Consider the following 20,248-nt stretch of genomic DNA (forward strand, 5'->3'; position numbering starts at 1 on the left):
CGTGCCTAAATTAAACTTTGGAAAACAGATGCATTGCTGAGTCATGGTGTGTTTTTGTGTAAATGTAGCTGCGAGTTTGTGTTCGTGTCGCGTAGAAAACCACGTAAACACAGTGCTGTGATGGCTCCGCCCACTTTGGGGAGGAGCTAACCGCGTAGAGCCGAGGCGAGGCGAGGAGGGACCGCGTCGTGGAAAAGATGCGTTTATGTTAAACTTAGCATTTGTAGAAGAAGCAATAAAATATAAAAACACATTATTGTCATTTAAAGTTGTTTTTACTAAAGTGAAAGTGCAGAAATATTCACATAAATATAAAGTATAATAAAAAAAAGTACAGCAGATGTATTTTTTTAACAGAACTACACTTAGTACATGTAATATAACAGTGATATTATTCATGTATTAACATTTACACACTTTTCATGATGCAATCCCCGACTATATATTATATAGATATATATAGTTATTAAATATTAATATGAATTAATATGAAAAATACAGCTTTTATTATTTATTAAATAAAAAACATAATTTTCCTCTTGCATGTACAAAAATAAAAGCAGAAGTGAAATATGAAATTGTTTTTTCATGAACATGAACGAGCAGAATTCATGTTTATATGACATAAAAAAAATAAGGTTGCCCTCATTTATTGACGTATTTGGGGCAAATTTAATTTAAAAAAGTTCTAAACTTTGATACCAGTGTTAACTTATTACAAATAAAAGATTATGACTCAAAATATTTTTAACTTTGTGCACAACAAATCTGAAAAACCTCGAGAAAATCATGTCAATAATAAAAAATAAATGGACTAAAAACCTTCACAATAAAAACATTTTCAGGGACCAAAAAAAAGTCTCCCACGGTTCATCTCAGGGTCCTGAGCCGGACTTTGAGAACCCACAAAAACAAACTTGTCTCTTTATTATCAGCAGGTAAATATTAACAAATATTTATTATTTTAATAATTCATATAAGGGATCTTTGGGCAACACTTTACAATAACAGTACATTAAATAACATTATTAATGCATTTATAACAGTGAATTATTATTGTTTTAACTCACCATTTATAAATAAATTAAATGTTAAAGTTGAAAATTCCCCTTAATTTATATATATTGGCACAAAATAATCATTAGTTAACTGTAGTTAAGAAACAATAAGCCTTTAATAAAGGTTAATAAATGCTTAATTATAGTTAAGTGTGTTTATTTAGTGACACTTAACTGATGTAACCGGTAGTTTTATAAATATTTTGTTGTGTGTGAATTAGAAGCTTCATTAACCTGAATAATAACAATATTAAATGTTTAATTAAATGCTTATTACAGCATTTACTGACTGTTAATTAGTGTATTCTTATTGTAAAAGTGTTACCGTGGCTCTAAAGTGTAGTTTTACTGTAGTATACGAGTACAAAAACATGATAGTTAAAGTCTTAAACCGCTCTTTTTCTCCGTTCCCACTCGTAATAATAATAAAAATTATAATAATAATAATAATCATCATCATCATCATCATCATCACCTCGTCCTTTCAAACAGTCAAAGAAAAGCAGCCTCGTGCGGCTCGTGTCCTCGCGGCGATACGACGCACTGCGCCGCCGCTGTTTTTCATGTGTGGATTGGTGGGAGGAGCCTGGTGGGAGGAGCCTGGTGGGAGGAGCCTGGTGGGAGGAGCCGGCCGCGCACGGATCATCTCCTCAGGTAGAACCCGGCTCACGCCCCCGTCACGTTGGCCCAGGTGGGGAACGAGTCCAGCTCAAACATGGCTCTGCCCCAGCTGTTGATGGACAGAGTGATGCACAGGATCCCGATGATGTTCATGACTATTCCTGTTCTGGCCTGCAGGGGGAGAACAAGAGCAGCCACGGAGCTTATGAATCAACCTCTCCAACGTTTTGGTACTAGACCTTGAGTACTGAGAAATCCTTTCAGTACTGTCATGTTTTGGTAGTAGACCACAGAGGTAAAGTATCAAGACTACTGTTATTACTGCAAATGTCCTTCAAGGACCTTCAAGGTCTAGAACCTTTTGGCCACAGACTTCTCATATCAAGAATACTTTTATTTTTTCCAGAAAAGCAACGTTTCTGTACTGGACATGGAAGGTTTGAAGAATACCTTCATTACTGCAATGTTTCAGTCTAGTACCAAGAATACTTTTAGTACTGCAAAGGTCCTTAAAGGACCTTCAAGGTCTAGAACTTTTTGCTAATGGAACTCTCATTGAATACCTTCAGTATCAAGAATACTTTTATCACTGCTACAGTTTGGTTTAGTATCGAGACTACTTTTATTACTGCAAAGGTCCTTCAAGGACCTTCAAGATCTAGACCTCTTTGGTACTAGACCTCTCATATGGAGAATACCTTTATTATTGCGACTTTTCAGTCTAGTACCGGGAAATACTTTGAGTACTGTGATGTTTTGTTAGTAGACCATGAAGGTCTGGAACGTTTTGGTACTAGACCTTGAGTATCAAGAATACTTTTATCACTGCTACGTTTCGGTCTAGTACTGAGAAATCCTTCAGTACTGTCATGTTTTGGTAGTAGACCACGAAGGTCTAGAACCTTTTGGCCACAGACTTCTCATATCAAGAATATTTTTATTTTTTCCAGAAAAGTAACGTTTCTGTACTGGACCTTGAAGGTTTGAAGAATACCTTCATTACTGCAACGTTTCAGTCTAGTACCAAGAATACTTTTAGTACTGCAAAGGTCCTTAAAGGACCTTCAAGGTCTAGAACCTTTTGGTAATGGGACTCTCATTGAGAATACCTTCGATCTAGTATTAAGGATACTTTTGTTACTGCAATTTTTCAGTAGTAGACCACAAAGGTCTGGTATCGGGAAATACTTTTAGTACTGCAACGTTTTGGTCTAGTTACGAGAATACTTTTAGTACTGCAAAGGTCCTTCTAGGACATCGAGGTCTAGAACTTTTTGGCTTCGGTAATAGACCACGAAGGTCTAGTATCAAGAATACTTTCCTTGCTGCAACGTTTTGGTCTAGTTATAGCAATACATTTACTACTGCATTATTTCAGTCTAGTACTTTGAATGTCTCGTGTCGAGAATACTTTTTGTACGGCAGTAGACCTTCAAGGTCTAGAACTTTTTGGTCATAGACCTCTCATATCAAGAATACTTTTATGACTGCGACTTTTCGGTACTAGTACAGAGAATACTTTTAATACTGCACTGTTTTGGTAGGAGACCCCAAAGGTCTAGTATCAAGATTACTTTTATTACTGCAATATTTTCGCCTAGAACTTTTTGCTCATAGACCTCTCGTAACAAGAGTACTTTTATTACTGCGACTTTTCAGTCTAGTACCGGGAATACTTTTAGTACTGCAATGGGACCTTCAAGGTCTAGAACTTTTTGGTCATAGACCACTTATATCGAGAGTACTTTTATTGCTGCGACTTTTCTGTCTAGTATCGAGAATACTTTTAGTACTGCAATGTTTTTATAGTAGATACATGGAGTAGCATCGTTCAAAGAATACTTTTATTACTGCAATATTTCAGTCTAGTTCCAAGAATACTTTTAGTACTGCAATGGGACCTTCAAGGTCTAGAACCTTTTGGTAATAGACCTCTCATATCGAGAGTACTTTTATTAATGCAACTTTTCTGTCTAGTACTGAGAATACTTTTAGTACTGCGATGTTTCTGTCGTAGACACTAGACCTTCATGGTCTCGAGTCAAAAATGATAACACGTGTCTTAAGATTCTGTTAAACAAATACACATCGATCTTAACTCAACATTTGGGGAATCTAAGGTTCCCGACCCAGGTCTTGAGGATCTCCGTGGACCCTCGTGTTTGTTTTCAAAGTGACGGCGTGAACCCTGGCGACACTCACCATGTCAGAAACCTTGAGGTATCCGTAGGAGAAGACGATGGCGTTGGGCGGCGTGGCCACGGGCAGCATGAAGGCGAACGAGGCGCTCAGCGTACACGGCACCATGACGTAGAGCGGGTTCATGCCGATGGACTGAGACTGTAACAGAGAACCGTAATCACCCACTCGTAACTCACAGGGAAAAATCCACCGTGTAATTTCTGCGCCGAGAGAAAACTCTCATTAGACGCCGTGTAATTGAGATGTAATTCCCGCGAGTCATGACGTCCAAAATAGACGAAGAAGAAGAAGAAGAAGAAGACGACGGCGGCGAATGCGGCTTTAATGTCAGCCTGGAGGCTGAAGGTGGAGGAAACATGACTCTGTGGAATGTGCGTCTGAATTACAGATCCCGCACGGTAATTTCTGCTTCTCAAAATAAACAAAGAGGTTTTTTAAACCACGGCGACGGCGTTTTGCCTCGTCAGGGTTTTTGTCCTAAAGATTATTTCACAGTGTCTGTATGTTTCTGTACCTCTTATGTTCTCATGCATTAGTTGAGAATGCTGATTCAGCAATTTCCATTTGTTTGGGATAATTTACAACGTGTACATCAGAACGTTTACAGTCTTTAAATAGATTTTTAAATATTTAAAGGAATACTTCACCGATTTGGATTTAGCTTTGTATTACTAGAGTAGGGTTAGTATGTTTGACGCTAATTCTGCACTTTTTTAGACCCACCAGTAGGGAGACAGGTGTCCGCCATCTTTGCTTACAGTTACGCTAAAAGGAGCAAGTGTCACTGGTGGGCATGTAACAAAGAAAGAGAATGAAATTACTGTATTTCTCAACTCAGGGGAAACTGAGGAGAGGTTGGGAAAAACAATTTTTAGATTTTTAAATTAGAATACAAAGCTAAATGCTAATCGGTTAAGTTTTCCATAGGAAATGAAAGTGACATTTGGAGGAAATTGGTTGGAGATTTGAAGATCAAAGGAGATTTGAAGATCAAAGGAGATGACTGTAAGATCAAAGGGGATTAATGGAAGATCAAAGGAGTTAATGGAAGATCAAAGGAGTTTAATGGAAGATCAAAGGCAAACGTGTGAGTTTAGTGAATCATGACTCCGCGTCCCAAATATTTGACTTAGCAATCACTACTACTCAGCATTGGCCAACTTTTCTAGAAAAAGTACATGTGTGTACTTGTGTACTTGTATTTGTTCCCTCTTCACGAGGACCTTTTCTGTCATAAAAACTCACCTGGTTGTCATTTCTGAGGAACTGGTCAAGATTTTGAATTCTGGTTAAAGGTTTAGATTGGGGTTAGACATAAACTAGTTATGGTTAAGGTTAAGATTATTGTAGCTCAACAGCCACACAAGCTCCAAACACAAAACAAATAAATCTACAGTATAAATGAGAATAGGATGTGAATGTAGCCTCAGAGTAATTGTTTTCCTCCTCCTCTCTTTTCTCACGAGTGTTTCCTCTCCCTCTGCCTCTCGGTCTCATCCTCACTAAATATATCTGTGAATGGAGACGTTTGGCACCAGAGTCTTTTCTGCTGTCCTCACCAGAGCTCGTCCAGCAGGCACAGTCCTGCCATTCATCAGCATCAACCATTCAGGCTCCACTGGGGAGTTTGGCAGCTCATCAATGGGAGGAGGGGCCCAAGTGAGGGGGGGGGGTGCGAACAGATATTCACACATTCACATTCAACCATGACCAGAGAGAACTATGGTGCCCAGACAAGGCCAAGTGGGCTGATTCCCACTGGGAGGGGCTGAAATACTGGACTACGATTGGGGGAATGGGTTCAGGAGAAGTGATTGCCCAAGGTGGACCACTTCTGGTGTTGATGTGGACCACTTCTGGTGTAGATGTGGAACAATTTTAGCGTCGATGTGGACCACTTCTGGCGTGGATATGGACCACTTGTGGTGTGAATGTGCACCACTTCTGGTGTAGATGTGGACCACTTCTGGTGTGAATGTGCACCACTTCTGGTGTAAATGTGGACCACTTGTGGTGTAGATGTGCACCACTTCTGGTGTAGATGCGGACCACTTCTGGTGTGAATGTGCACCACTTCTGGTGTGAATGTGCACCACTTCTGGTGTGAATGTGGACCACTTCTGGTGTTGATGTGGACCACTTGTGGTGTAGATGTGCACCACTTCTGGTGTAGATGCGGACCACTTCTGGTGTAAATGTGGACCACTTCTGGTGTTGATGTGGACCACTTCTGGTGTAGATGTGGACCACTTTTGGTGTGAATGTGGACCACGTCTGGTGTGGATGTGGACCACTTCTGGTGTGAATGTGGACCACTTCTGGTGTAGATGCGGACCACTTCTGGTGTGAATGTGGACCACTTCTGGTGTGGATGTGGACCACTTCTGGTGTCGATGTGGACCACTTCTGGTGTTGATGTGGACCACTTCAGTGTGTGGATGTGGACCACTTCTGGTGTGGATATGGACCACTTCTGGTGTTGATGTGGACCACTTCTGGTGGTGTGAATGTGGACCACTTCAGTGTGTGGATGTGGACCACTTCAGTGTGTGGATGTGGACCACTTCTGGTGTAGAGTTGGACCACTTCTGGTGTCGATGTGGCCCTGCCGTCGTTCATGTGGTCCAGACAAATTTTAAGTGGCCCACATGTGACGAGGCATCTGTGGGCCGAGTGTCTTTGGAAGAAATGTTATCCTTCTCTTGGCAAACTTCAGCCCACTGTGGGCCACCTTTGGTTCAGATGTGGTTGACCTGTGGTGATGCAGTGACCAGCCTGTGGTCCAGTTCTGGTAAACGGGAGTGGACCGCCCCCCACGTGCCATGGTGCCACGTGGTCGGAGCTCCAGATGAAAGTCATAAATGTGGTTCAGATCTGGACCACAGACGCTTCTGTTTCTGTGGTCGGAGTCAGATTCACTCACTCATCCAACTCCTGAGAGTCGTGACTGGACTATGAAGTTCTTTCACGTCTCATATTAAGACTTATTTTATGAACATCTTCACAAATCTAGATTATGGAGGCTTTAAAACGGGAGTTCAGGTTCTTATAGGTTTTGGAAATGCTGCAGGAAAACTTTTTGTTTTTATATTAAATGACATGTTTTGGCAGAAATTGAGATGGAGACGTCCACATCATATTTTCTGTCTCTACCTCACCTCCCTCTTGTCCTTTCACCACAACCTGTCTGGGCAGATGGCTGCACATATTCTGTTAAAAGGGAGTTTGTTGGGTTTCTCTGCTCTCAATAAAGGTTTTTGCCTTACTATGATTACTATCATCATCATTTTCTCATATTATTCCTTATCTTAACTCGTCTTTTCAACCGTGAATGTAGTGTTTGTATATTTTTGACCCTCTCTCGTCCATATTTGCTGTATTTTCTCTAACTTATAACCTGCGTGAACATGTCCACTGTCTTATTTCCAGGCGTCTTGGAAGCGATCGAAAGTTAAAAATGCACACGTGGACAAACGCGTTAGCGCCGACGTCGCAGAAAAGCGCCTAATGACCGGTGTCGTAAATCACTTCCACTGCTAAGTGACGGTTGGCTTCTTTCAAACCCCTCTTCAAACTTCTTAATCCTCTTAAACACAACTCTCGCTCGCTGCGATAACTTACCATTGAGGCGAGGACAGGTAGGAAGAGCGTCGCCGTGGCGACGTTGCTCGTGCACTCGGTGAAGGTAGCAATCAGCAGACACAAAATGATAGCAATTGCCCAGGGAGGGATGGTTTTCAGAGGAGTCATTTGATCGCCCATCCACGTCGAGAGTCCCGAAACCTTTCACGGAGCATGAAAATAAACAGAAGTACAGTAAACACCGGGTTTCAAACGCTTCATTTCCACACGACGTCAGCGCTTTCTCGTCTTCCACTCACTTCGCTGCCTTTGGCCAGAGCGAATCCTCCTCCGAGCAGAAGAACGATGCCCCACGGTAACTTCTTCTGCACCACTTTCCACGTGAGCAGAGGCGGAGTCGGGCCGACGCTCTCATGAGGAACTAAACGTGACGATGTTTGCGTGACTCGTTAGTGTCTGACCACTCTCAAAACATCAAATAAAACATTAAAAGATGAGGGGAAATATGTGATATTAAATCATGAAGCTAACGTGTCATCGGAGACGAAGGAAACGCGTCAAATCTGTTTGTAAACTCATAGTTTATATAGTTTAGAGTTATATATAGAGTTACTCAAAGAAATGTCACTTAAAAAGCCCCAGTAACCATCTCAAAAACGTCTCAACCAGAGGTAAAGTCAAATGAGTTGCGATAAATTGGAAGAAAAGTTAAAATACGGGAAATTTAAGGTTAAGGGTTAGCTAACGCCATCTCGTGCGTGTTTTAACCGAACAATGCAATGTTTTCCTAGTTCTGTTAAAAGGATGTGACGTTAAATGACCCAAAATGTGATTAAAATTAAGTCACAATAACTTGATTGTGTTCAATTTTCTCTATCAGGGTAATTGGGAATGGAAAAATATGTTTTTATATTTTTTTTATTTGTCCACGTCTTGATAATGTTAGCCATTCCAGGACCTCAGGATTGAGGAAAACGTTATCGTATAAAGACGATAATCAGGTGATCGTTCTCTGCTGTGACACTTCAGTGCATATTTTACATTTAGCATTTCGTCGTCGTCTCACCTGTGTCAAAACTGCGACTCCTCCGTGAGCAGAGACCTGGAGGTTTTGAGGGCAGAACGAAGAGGAGGACGGCGATGAAGATGGCCACGGTGGCGTCCGTCACGTACCTGAGAGACGTTGACACAAGAGAGAGAGAGAGTTCACAAACGAGGCAACGTTTGACGTTCGCTCCCCCCCCCCCCCCCCCCGAAACGAATCGGCGCGAGATCATTTGTGTACGAACTCTGCTTGGGAGTTGAAGAGATACGTGGCCCAGCCGTCCACGAAGCCCGGGTCTCTGGTGAACCACATGACCACCAGCAGAGTGAAGAGACCCAGGACGCTGATCTCGCCGAAGGACATGGGCCCGAGCAGACGATGCTCCTCGCGGATCACGTTGTAGGCGGCGATGTCCTTCTCCGTCTTCACGGCGCCGCAGCCCCACGTCTTCTTAAAGCTGTGGGCGGAGCAAAAAAGACCAGTATCTCAGTATCCGGGGAAAAAAACTGGTATCTGTTAAAGGGACACTGTGTAGTATTTATGGGTTTATATAACCCAAAATCCACTTTTTTTGATAGCTCCGCCCTCTCCCTCGCCTCACGAACCTCATCTGCTGACACGGAGAAAGACAACGAGGACGACATTTGACCAGCTGAGGATACCGTAGCGCTCAGGGAAGGGAGGGGGTGAGCAGAGGAGCAGTTCTTTGTGTTAAATTTCAGCCTCTCCTCTAGATGGCACTATAAACTACATACTTCACCTTTAAATCCACAGGAAAACTGGGGGAATCTGGGAGTCACGTGTTGTTTTTTGTGGCTCTATACTTACACTTACACTGCCACCTATAGGTCTGACACGGTCGTGCTGGCGCAAAACGGCGTATTTATGCAAGTTAGCGTGAAAGCTATAAATATCCAGTCATGCACTATGTAAGAATGTGGCCAAAAACAGTTACTACATTCAAATTCAAAATACTGAGGTCTTTTAGTTTTCTGACGTAACTGGCAACCCGTGGTTGCTCGGCAGCTGAGACTCTACTGACTGCAATGATTGGTAGACGGCGGTAGGTGGCGCCACATGACGCCAAAACATGATTTCAAAACATAAACATGATTTGCAGTCTGCAAAATATTTTTTTTTAATGCGAATATTACATATACAATATATAATATACAAAAAACCCCCACTATTTTTACTTTTATTTATTTTTAGCATGAAGTGAAGTTTTAAATGAAGTTAGCAAACATATCGTATCTTGGGAATAATTTGTTGACCAATTTAAAATGATATCAGATGTTACACATGTGGATCTGTAGATATGTCGTTAGATTATGCACAGATTAGCTTTAGTCATGATTGTGATTTGCGTCAATGACAAAAAAGAGATAAAAAAATCTTTAAAAAGTGGTTCCACGTTCGCCTTGGGTTTGGGAAACGCTGGTATTTGACAGATTGTCTGGGAAACAGGAGCAGGAGCCTGAAGGCAGCGACTCAAAGCCGTAAAAACAGAGTGTGAAGCCGAGCTTTGAACCATGGAAACAAAAACTCACTTAAATCCCATGAAGACGAACTGCAGCCAGAGCCAGGCCAGTGTGAGCATGAGGATCATGTTGGGGAAGGCGAAGCCGAACCAGGAAGCAAAGTTTATCACGTCTCCGTTCTGAGGAAACAGTCTGACGCACACACACACACACACACACACACACACACACACACACACACACACACACACACACACACAGATGTCAACACTGATAAAACAACTTCAGCTCAGGTAAAAAAAAAAAAAACGTCATAAAAAAAAAGATGAAAATGTCATCAGCATTTTCATCTTTCATGTTTTCATAAATCTAACTAGTTAGCTAACGGCTATTTGCCGAGTTATTGCCAAGGCGGTTTTCCTGATTGAAAACAGTAGCATGCTCCACAGGTAGAATTGTCAACATGTGACGTAGGTTAGCTAGCTAACTAGCTAGCTGCTTTCATAAATCTAACTAGCTAGCTAACGGCTATTTGCCGAGTTATTGCCGAGGCTGTTTTCCTGATTGAAAACAGTAGCATGCTCCACAGGTAGAATTGTCAACATGTGACGTAGGTTAGCTAGCTAACTAGCTAGCTGCTTTCATAAATCTAACTAGTTAGCTAACGGCTATTTGCCGAGTTATTGCCAAGGCGGTTTTCCTGATTGAAAACAGTAGCATGCTCCACAGGTAGAATTGTCAACATGTGACGTAGGTTAGCTAGCTAACTAGCTAGCTGCTTTCATAAATCTAACTAGCTAGCTAACGGCTATTTGCCGAGTTATTGCCGAGGCTGTTTTCCTGATTGAAAACAGTAGCATGCTCCACAGGTAGAATTGTCAACATGTGACGTAGGTTAGCTAGCTAACTAGCTAGCTGCTTTCATAAATCTAACTAGTTAGCTAACGGCTATTTGCCGAGTTATTGCCAAGGCGGTTTTCCTGATTGAAAACAGTAGCATGCTCCACAGGTAGAATTGTCAACATGTGACGTAGGTTAACTAGCTAACTAGCTACGTAGCTAGCTGTTTTCATAAATCTAATGAGCTAACTAGCTAGCTAGTGGCTATTTGCCGAGTTATTGCCGAGGCTGTTTTCCTGATTGAAAACAGTAGCATGCTCCACCGGTAGAATTGTCAACATGTGACGTAGGTTAGCACGTTCGTTGCGTTCACTACGCTAATTTGCAGATAGTGGTGTCCCAATTCCATAGGGAAGCCACTTCCCTCAACGAGTGAACATTTTTTTATCCTATAGAATATCTTAATTCATCTTATCTTATCTTATCTCATCTGATTTAAGCTTATCTTATGTCGTTTTGTGTACAGTATCTTATCTTGACATAACTTCCTTAATCTTATCTCATCTTATCTTGTGTATCTTAATTTGCCTGGATTTACCTCGTCTTATTTCATTTTACCTTATCCCCTTACCTGAATAATATCACTGTATTAATCTTATCTCATTTAATTCATTTTATCAACCTTCCTTTTCTAATAACATCCTGTCCGATCTCTCCTCTCTGACCAGTACCGACAACACTCATTCTGACCCCTGGTCATCTGTTGTTTGCACCTCTGCCCACTAGGAGGCGCTAGACTTAGAAACCCCTTTTCATCTAAGTTTTAATCTCGTTGTTGGTGTGACGACGGCAGGAGAAAACACTCACTGGTTCATTTGGCCTTTCAGCACCAGGTTGGGTCCAGTTCCCGTGAGCGTGGCGGTTCCTCCGATGCTAGCAGCGTAGCAGATGCAGAGCGTCATGCCTTTGCACATCTTCTCCTTCTCTGCTGCCTCCTTGTGTTTGGCGGCCTCCACTGCGGTGTCTAAGAAAGTCACCACCACTTGGCCTTTGAACACAGAGCGACAAAGATTTAAAGAGTTTAGACAAAGATTTGAGTGAGTTTCAGCAAAAATAGACCGTTGATAATGTTGATATCGAAGCTAGGATTGATAGTTGGCTAGTTAATAGCAAGATAAGATAGATGTTTGGCTAGTTAATAGCAAGCTAAGATAGATAGTTGGCTAGTTAATAGCAAGCTAAGATAGATAAATGGTTAGTTAATAGCAAGCTAAGATAAATAGTTGGCTAGTGAATAGCAAGCTAAGATAGATAAATGGTCAGTTAATAGCAAGCTAAGATAGACAGTTGGCTAGTTAATAGCGAGCTAAGATAGATAGTTGGCTAGTTAATAGCCAGCTAAGAAAGTTGGCTAGTTAATAGCAAGCTAAGATAGATAAATGGTTAGTTAATAGCGAGCTAAGATAGACAGTTGGCTAGTTAATAAAGTTAATTATTGAAGAAGAAGCTTCACCAACATTAAATATTATATTTTTTAAACGATTTTAGCAACTCCAGAATCCAGAAAGTTCTTCTGGATCCAGTGGATCATGAGCTGGTTCCTAACCCACGAGTGACCAAGTGTTAAAGTCTCGGTGAAGGTCTCAGCTCTGTGATCTTTACCATCATCTCACCTTGTCCCTCGCTCTGTTTCTCCGTCAGCGGCGTCTGTTTGGCGTCTCTGTCGCCCTCTGGTGTCTGGAGCTGCTCGTCCGCGCTGAGGATCTGAGGAACCTCCGCCTCGCTGTTGCTCAGCTGCTGCAGCACGGCCTGGACGATGGGCACCATCATGGCCGTGGTGGCCGTGTTACTGATCCACATGGACAGGAAGGCCGTCACGCCCATGAAACCCAACATCAAGCTGCCGCAGATAAGAAGAAGAAGAAGAAAAACACGTGTGACGGCCTTGACTCGAAGACGTTTTACAACGACGAGGAGGAGACGACAGATTACGACGGCAGTGAAAGCGTTCTTATCTCCAGCAGGTGATTTGTTTACGATCCCACAGCTGATCACATGGAAGCCATATAAAAAAAGACGAGAGGACGAAGTTTAAGAGCCGGTCTTCGTCCGCGATGGCGTCCACTTTTATTGGCTTTGCAGCGACGCTCGGGATCTGGACAAGAGATTGTCCTCGGGATGTTGGTCGACGTCAGACTTGGACATTTTGTCTTTGGTGAGACGGAGATCATGGAACGAGGCTACTGGGAGCTAACAGCATTTGTTAAAGCGATCATTAGCGGGCTCTAGCTAGCAGGCACGTTGCCATTTCCACTGGACACATATATCCTCTGAGGCTGGAAGTTTGTGTAGAACTCTGTGCTGCACTGTGGAGACCACAATAGAACTTTTCAAGGACTTCGTGGACTTCCGGTTTTCGGATACCGTTGCCCTCGCCAGCACTCTCGCGTGTTTTACGGACAAAGCGGAGCTCCGCGAGACAACAGTTCCAGGAATTTAGCGCCTTGTGCCAAATATGAGGATGTAAATGATTAAAAAGTCGATTTTGTGTCCACAACACCTGCACAGGCCTCGTCTACGTACACCAAGCGGCGCAGAACTGACGTTACGTAAACGTCGACTTCACTTCTTTCTTATATTCTTATATATTTCTAATATTCCGAACCCTTTCAATGACCCGTGTCTATTTACTTTTTTCCGAATTCACAGACTTTCAAGGATTTCAAAGTCACGTCACTCACAGCGCCGGACGAACGCCGACAAACAGCAGCACCCGCAGAGCGATGCGCTTGTGGAGGTTCCAGTGCTCCACGGCGACGGCGACCATCAGCCCCCCGACGAAGAGCATGTTGGTGTCCTTCAGGTACTGCATACACACCTGGAAACAGCAGCTTCTGGTTCATGTCAGGTCATATTCATTGAAAGAAAGTGTTTTTCATTTAAATAAAAATGGCAGTGTACCAGTTTGTGTACATTTGTCAACCATGGCCCCGTCCCAATACCTCCCCTAACCCTACATTTTTGCGCTTTCTCGTGTAAAGGGGCAGTGCGATTTACCCTCTATAATCAGCCCTCATAATGTAGTGAGCTCTGATTCCGGCTTAAAACGAAGTGGAAAATGAGATAAGATTTTTTTCAACAAAGATGGCGGCCACATCTGCCGAGGAACTATTCCGTGGTATAAGTATATTTTTCGCAAAATAAGCACTAAACAATGTCGAAAATGTGTTGGAATATGTTGGTTTGATATACGTTTGACATACGCTATAACTAGCTAGCTGCTTTCATAAATCTAACTAGCTAACTAGCTAGCTAGCGGCTATTTGCCGAGTTAATGCCGAGGCTGTTTTCCTGATTGAAAACAGTAGCATGCTCCACCGGTAGAATTGTCATCATGTGACGTAGGTTAGCTAGCTAACTAGCTAGCTGCTTTCATAAATCTAACTAGCTAGCTAGCGGCTATTTGCCGAGGTTGTTTTCCTGATTGAAAACAGTAGCATGCTCCACTGGTAGAATTGCCAACATGTGACGTAGGTTAGCTAGCTAACTAGCTAAGTAGCTAGCTACTTTCATAAATCTAACTAGCTAACTAGCTAGCTAGCGGCTATTTGCCGAGTTATTGCAGAGGCAGTTTTCCTGATTGAAAACAGTGGCATGCTCCACTGGTAGAATTGCCAACATGTGACGTAGGTTAGCTAGCTAACTCGCTAAGTAGCTAGCTGCTTTCATAAATCTAACTAGCTAGCTAGCGGCTATTTGCCGAGTTATTGCCGAGGCTGTTTTCCTGATTGAAAACAGTAGCATGCTCCACCGGTAGAATTGTCAACATGTGACATAGGTTAGCATGTTCGTTAAGTTCACTATGCTAACTTGCATATAGTGGTGTCCCAATTCCATAGGGAAGCCACTTCCCTCATCGAGTGGAAATTTTAAGGGGGAGGTATTGGGACGGGTCTCCATGTCTCCATGAATAAACCTACTGCTGTTCCTGCTGTTGCCACTCGGTGGCGCTGCACTCAAATCTACCTACGTTTTAATCTTGCGTTTCCTCTTGAACTTCTTCACCGCGCAGACGGACACGGACTCAAGGGTGTCGATTTTTTTTTCGAATTTTTCCCAGTGGTCACTTGTGGTACTGCAACAACAAATACTCATTCGGGTCCTGAGACTTTATATTTGTCATTCACTGACTTTCGTTTCTGTAAAACCCTTAAAAAGCCCAGAAAAATCGGACTTCAGACGGTGACGTCACATGTTGCGTCTCGTAAAAGACGACGCTGCGTGCCCAGAAAACACGGTACGATATACGAACTCCCGCGTACGATACGAAGGCGACCGGATGACTCACGTCTTTCGACTGCATGATGCCAAACAGAGGGAAGAGCAGCGCCGGCAGGAGGGCGGTGACGGCCAGAGGAAGAACCTCCGTGCACCAGTACACGGCCATCAGGATGATCACGTAAGCACATTCTGCCTCCTGCACGACAGAGAAAAACATGTTTTCACATTATTTTACAGAGAGTATCGCAAAAATAAAAGCGTTCAATGAACATCAAAAGACAACAAATTCAATGCGAATTCAGAGGCTTTTATTTTGAAAAAAACGATGAACTAATGAGTCGAAGAGAAGTTCTAAGACACGAGTAACAAATTCAAGTGACTTCTTTACAAGATCGAATCGTTTAAAGAGGAAAAATGAAGATATGATCTGTTCTGGCGCAGGAAGAAGTCAGAAAACCGAGCTCCGACTCCAAATGGAACAGAAGCACAAACTCCCAGATTAACCCACGGCCGTGAAAACACGACCTCTTTGACGGAGGTGATAAAAACACATCTGTGTTACATCATCATCATCATCATCATCGTCGTCGTACTGTAGAAACACTTACTCTTACTCTATAAAAACGTTCTTTTAAGAAGTTTTTGCTTGAAAATACACGGTCAGTGTCGTCTTGATAAAAACCGTATGTTCTTATCTGTTTTGATTCATTTATTCTTCGACGTCTTTTACTGAACGACAACAAAGAGATTATTGAGTCTTATCTGTATTTTTTTTTTTAAATCTGTGTTTGTCAGTGAAATAAAACACTTAACCCGTCTGACTCTTCAGGATCTGGACTTAAATACTGAAAGACTTTTATTTGATATCTGGTTTTTTTCTTTGTCTTTTTTGTGTTGTTCTCCAATGCAGTCAAACTTATGCAGACAATTCTATGTATTTATATGTTCAATTTGACAAAATGCCTCATTATGAGTAACTTCAACAGCCTTATAATAATATATAATATATAATAACATGAGTCAAGGTATTTGATTTGTCCAGTGTTTGCCAAAATCTCTCCGTTTTATCCACAAACTAAAAATTATTCAGTCTTTCAGGATTTTTTTGTTTTATGGAGCAAAAAAAACAACCAAAATATATTCAACATTAAAAACCCATAAAACTCATTGATTCAATTTATCAAAACAGAAAAAACGACGACAATCAATTCTGAATGTATTGCTGCTGCTCACATATGCAGAGTATGACATCCTGCATACAAACACCAAAGTTCATCCAAATCCAAGGAGTTTTGACGCAGATATGATTTATTTATTTTTAACAGTTTTTTGGGGGAAATTTGATCAAATTAATCAAATTAATCCGTCACAAAAAATGATCACATTTCCAAGAAAGCCGCTCTCTCTTATAATGATAATAAAACTGTTAATAATAAATCAATTAATCATAACTCATCTGAATTGAAAGAAATAAAGTTTCATCCGGATCTAATCCAGATTAAGGATTACAGTCAACTCTTGTGATTGTGAATTTTCGTGAGTTTTCTTGAGCTTCTTAAACATGAACATTTCAACATCGATGAATCCATACGAGTCAGAGTGAAGCGCTCAGTGTGCGTCACAGGACATAAAAGCGCTCTCTATAATAACATCACATCACATCACATCACATCACATGATCACATGTGCGGACCGTGGACACATGAGCCCGTGACTGTGTTCAGTTCCCACGCTGACGTTAAACCAACAGCAGCTTCAGCTCCAGTGCAGCAGCAGCAGCAGGTGCAGCTCGTGCGCTTTTACGCAACGCCAAAACGTCAATTACGCGCAAGAATTTAGGCTTTTTGTGTGTTTTAAAACGCAACTTTTTCGTGATTTACTGACTGACTCCGCGTTAGACTTCACTTCGTGTGATGATGGAACAGTTTTTTATAAAACACGTGTTTAAAACCACATACCGGAGTCCCGATGACGAGCGGCAGAGGAAGGAGAAGGAACGGCGAACAGAAGAGGATCAGCTCGTTCTTTATGGAGAGCACGTATCTGAAGAACGCTGCTGCTGCTGCTGCTGCCATCCTGCTGCAGGACACACTGAGACACACAACAGACACACAACAGACACACAAGAGACACTGAGGCTTCATGGACCTGAGGCTTTTGACCAGAGGAGGGAGGGGGAGGGGAGAGAGAGGGCGAATCACAATGAGAGAGAGAGAGAGAGAGAGACAAAGGGAGTGACACATTCATCTCAGACTTAAACAAACAAAAACAACACAAAGTTTCCTGCTGTTGCTAAAATGGCAGAAAAATCCATTCATTCATTCACTTCTTCGTTCACGGAGCTTTTCATGCAAACACTGTTCAAAAGTTTATGTCCTTATTTTGGAAGGAAAAGCACTTTTAAAAAAATGAATATAACAGTAAATGAATCATAAATACACTCTATACATTGTTATTTGTTATTTGTACATAGGTGTATGTATAGGCCCATTTCTACTGTTCTAATTGGAGCTGAAACGACAAATCGATTATTAATCTTTTACTAAATTAATCATCATGATAATCGGTTTGAAGCTTTTTTCATGATTAAAACCAGATTTCTGATTGTTTCAGCTTCTTAAATGTGAATATTGTCTTTGTTTCTTTGCTCCACATAAACAAAAAAATCATTGATACTGAATCATTTTTGGTTTGTGGACCAAAAAAAGACGTTCGTGAACATCGTCATTTCCAGCAACACTGAATACATTTTTTTTACATTTTCTGACATTTTATGAACTAAACGATCCATCGAGAAAATAATCAACAGATTAATCGATTACCAAAATAATCATTAGTTGCAGCTCTAGTTGGCGTCAAAAGGCTATTGGATGATTAGAAAACCATTGAAAACCCTCATGCAGTGATGTTAGCACAGCTGAAAACAGTTTTATTTGGAATTAAAATCATTATTTCCAATCTTGTCAATGTCTTGACTGTATTTTCTATTCATTTTGCATCTATTTTGATGAATAAAAAGTCTGACTTTTAATGGAAAACACAAACAAACATTGTAAAGGTGAGCCCAAACTTTTGAACGGTAGTGTACACAATACAACGTGAAACACACTCCTATTATTTATCTATTTATGTTGACACCTGCACTGGAGACACAAGCTTTATTTAGCCTTTATTTTAGCAGACAGATCATGAAGAGCATATTCTTGTGTTACTCTAACAAATCATGGCAGATAAAACACGTGGAAACAGTAACACACACGTGTAAATCAAGTCTTTGGAAACTTAAAAAAAACATGTGGTAAAATGTCATCATTATTATTTACAATAATAAGAAGAATTGCCTTTAAAAGCAGAGAGAGAGCGATGAAAGCGTCCACTTTCACTGCGTTCATAACTAGAAAAGCACTCGGAGAGTGCAGACCTCCAAAATAGCGATATAAATAGTGATAGCGGATCACGGCCAAAATGTAACCACTTGTTCCTGGTCCCATTGTGGACATTTGCTGAAAATTTCATCCAAATTGGTCCGCGACTTTTCGAGTTATGTCGCTAACAGACAGCTGCTAATGTTTTGTGCCGCGGCTCGTGACGCCTCTGCTGCTGCTGGTTTTGCGGTAAAGTCATTGGCGTCAGTCACTCGCGTCATTAGCTGCCGCTGCTAGTGGAGCGGTAAAAGTCACTAGCGTCATTAGCTGCCGCTGCTAGTGGAGCGATAAAAGTCATTGGCGTCAGTCACTCGCGTCATTAGCTGCCGCTGCTAGTGGAACGGTAAAAGTCACTAGCGTCAGCTAGTAAAAGTTGCTAGCGTCAGTCGCTAGCGTCAGCCACTAGCGTCAGTCACTCGCGTCATTAGCTGCCGCTGCTAGTGGAGCGGTAAAAGTCACTAGCGTCAGTCACTAGCGTCATTAGCTGCCTAGCGTAAGCTAGTGAAAGTCGCTAGCGTCAGCCGCTAGCGTCAGTCACTAGCGTCATTGGCTAGCGGTAGCACTACCCGCGACTTTTCGAGTTATGTCGCTAACAGACAGACAAACATACGTCCTTGTCGGAGGTCACTGAGTTCAAATGAAAACGACGGCCGTTCCTCTAGTTCCAGCAGATGGCAGTGTTACAATATCATGGACACAAGCTGCCATACAAAAGACCAAAGAGAAAACAAATAAATTACTATTATTATTATTACTGCGGTGATTGATAGAAACAGAGTAAAATGAGCTAAAGTCAAAGTGAAGCCTTGCGTTGACTCTTATCAGCAGGTGATGCTGATTTTCCGTGGAAACACAAACACCCGTCGTCTTTTATCTTGTGTTTGTTCTCACATAAACTTCACCTTTGACCTACTGCAGATACACCACAATCACTGCTGTTGTTTTTATTTCTGATAACTAATCAGTTCAATCGACCACACGTGAACCCGCCTTTTATACAACGTTAAAGCCGCACTCACTGTCACAACATTCTTATTCACTCACTTTGCTGTAATATAAAGATATAAATGTGTCTAAAAGCAAAGAATACAAGCAGTTTTTTTATTTGTGTTATTATATCAGAAACGTCTTATTAAAAGATAAACATGACATGATATATCAGTCATATCAGAGGCTGTTATGACTCTATTATATAATCTCACTTTCTGAAGTTAATAATCCAGCGATTGTCCTTGTCTTCATGTTTCCCTCAACAAGTTTAAACGAGTTTATATTGACTCATTTTTACAAAAAGTTTAAGACTTTTTAAAATCAGATTTGTTTCTCTGTTAAAATGTGTTTTTTTTTAAACACCCTGTACTTCCATCTTTATTTATAATTTTATTTGTTTACATTTGATAACGTTATCTTTCTTCATTATTTATTTTATTGCTTAACAACTTTTTATAAACTGCTGGATCTTTTATTTCAATTTGTTTTTAGCGGCAGACACCGCTAGCAGACAATAGTACTACTGCTAGTAATGCTACTGCTAGTACCACTACTACTACCACTAATACAGCTACTAGTACTGCAACCGCTCGTAATGCTACCACAAGAACTGCTACCGCTAGTTCTGCTAGTAATGCTACTGCTAGTACCGCTGCTACTGCTAGTACCGCTACTACTACCACTAATACAGCTACTAGTACCGCAACTGCTAGTAATGCTACC

The 20,248-nt window shown here is 41.5% G+C and overlaps 1 protein-coding gene across 1 annotated transcript; it reads right to left on the reverse strand.

Moving 5' to 3' along the window:
• Positions 1-1,724: 1,724 nt before the first annotated feature.
• On the reverse strand, positions 1,725-17,140 carry slc13a5b (solute carrier family 13 member 5b; the record flags this gene model as incomplete). The annotated part of the gene is made up of 12 exons (XM_083886385.1): positions 17,069-17,140; positions 15,178-15,306; positions 13,571-13,707; positions 12,503-12,729; positions 11,697-11,877; positions 10,059-10,181; positions 8,753-8,965; positions 8,530-8,636; positions 7,763-7,884; positions 7,503-7,664; positions 3,882-4,019; positions 1,725-1,850 (listed from the first exon to the last, which is right to left on the reverse strand). Exons 2-12 carry the CDS (start codon positions 15,274-15,276, stop codon positions 1,725-1,727), a joined length of 1,635 nt encoding a protein of 544 aa, XP_083742511.1. The 5' UTR covers positions 15,277-15,306; positions 17,069-17,140.
• Between the last annotated feature and the right edge of the window lie 3,108 nt (positions 17,141-20,248).

The sequence above is a fragment of the Microchirus variegatus genome, assembly GCF_963457635.1.
Source record: "Microchirus variegatus genome assembly, chromosome: 3".
Lineage (NCBI taxonomy): Eukaryota > Metazoa > Chordata > Actinopteri > Pleuronectiformes > Soleidae > Microchirus > Microchirus variegatus.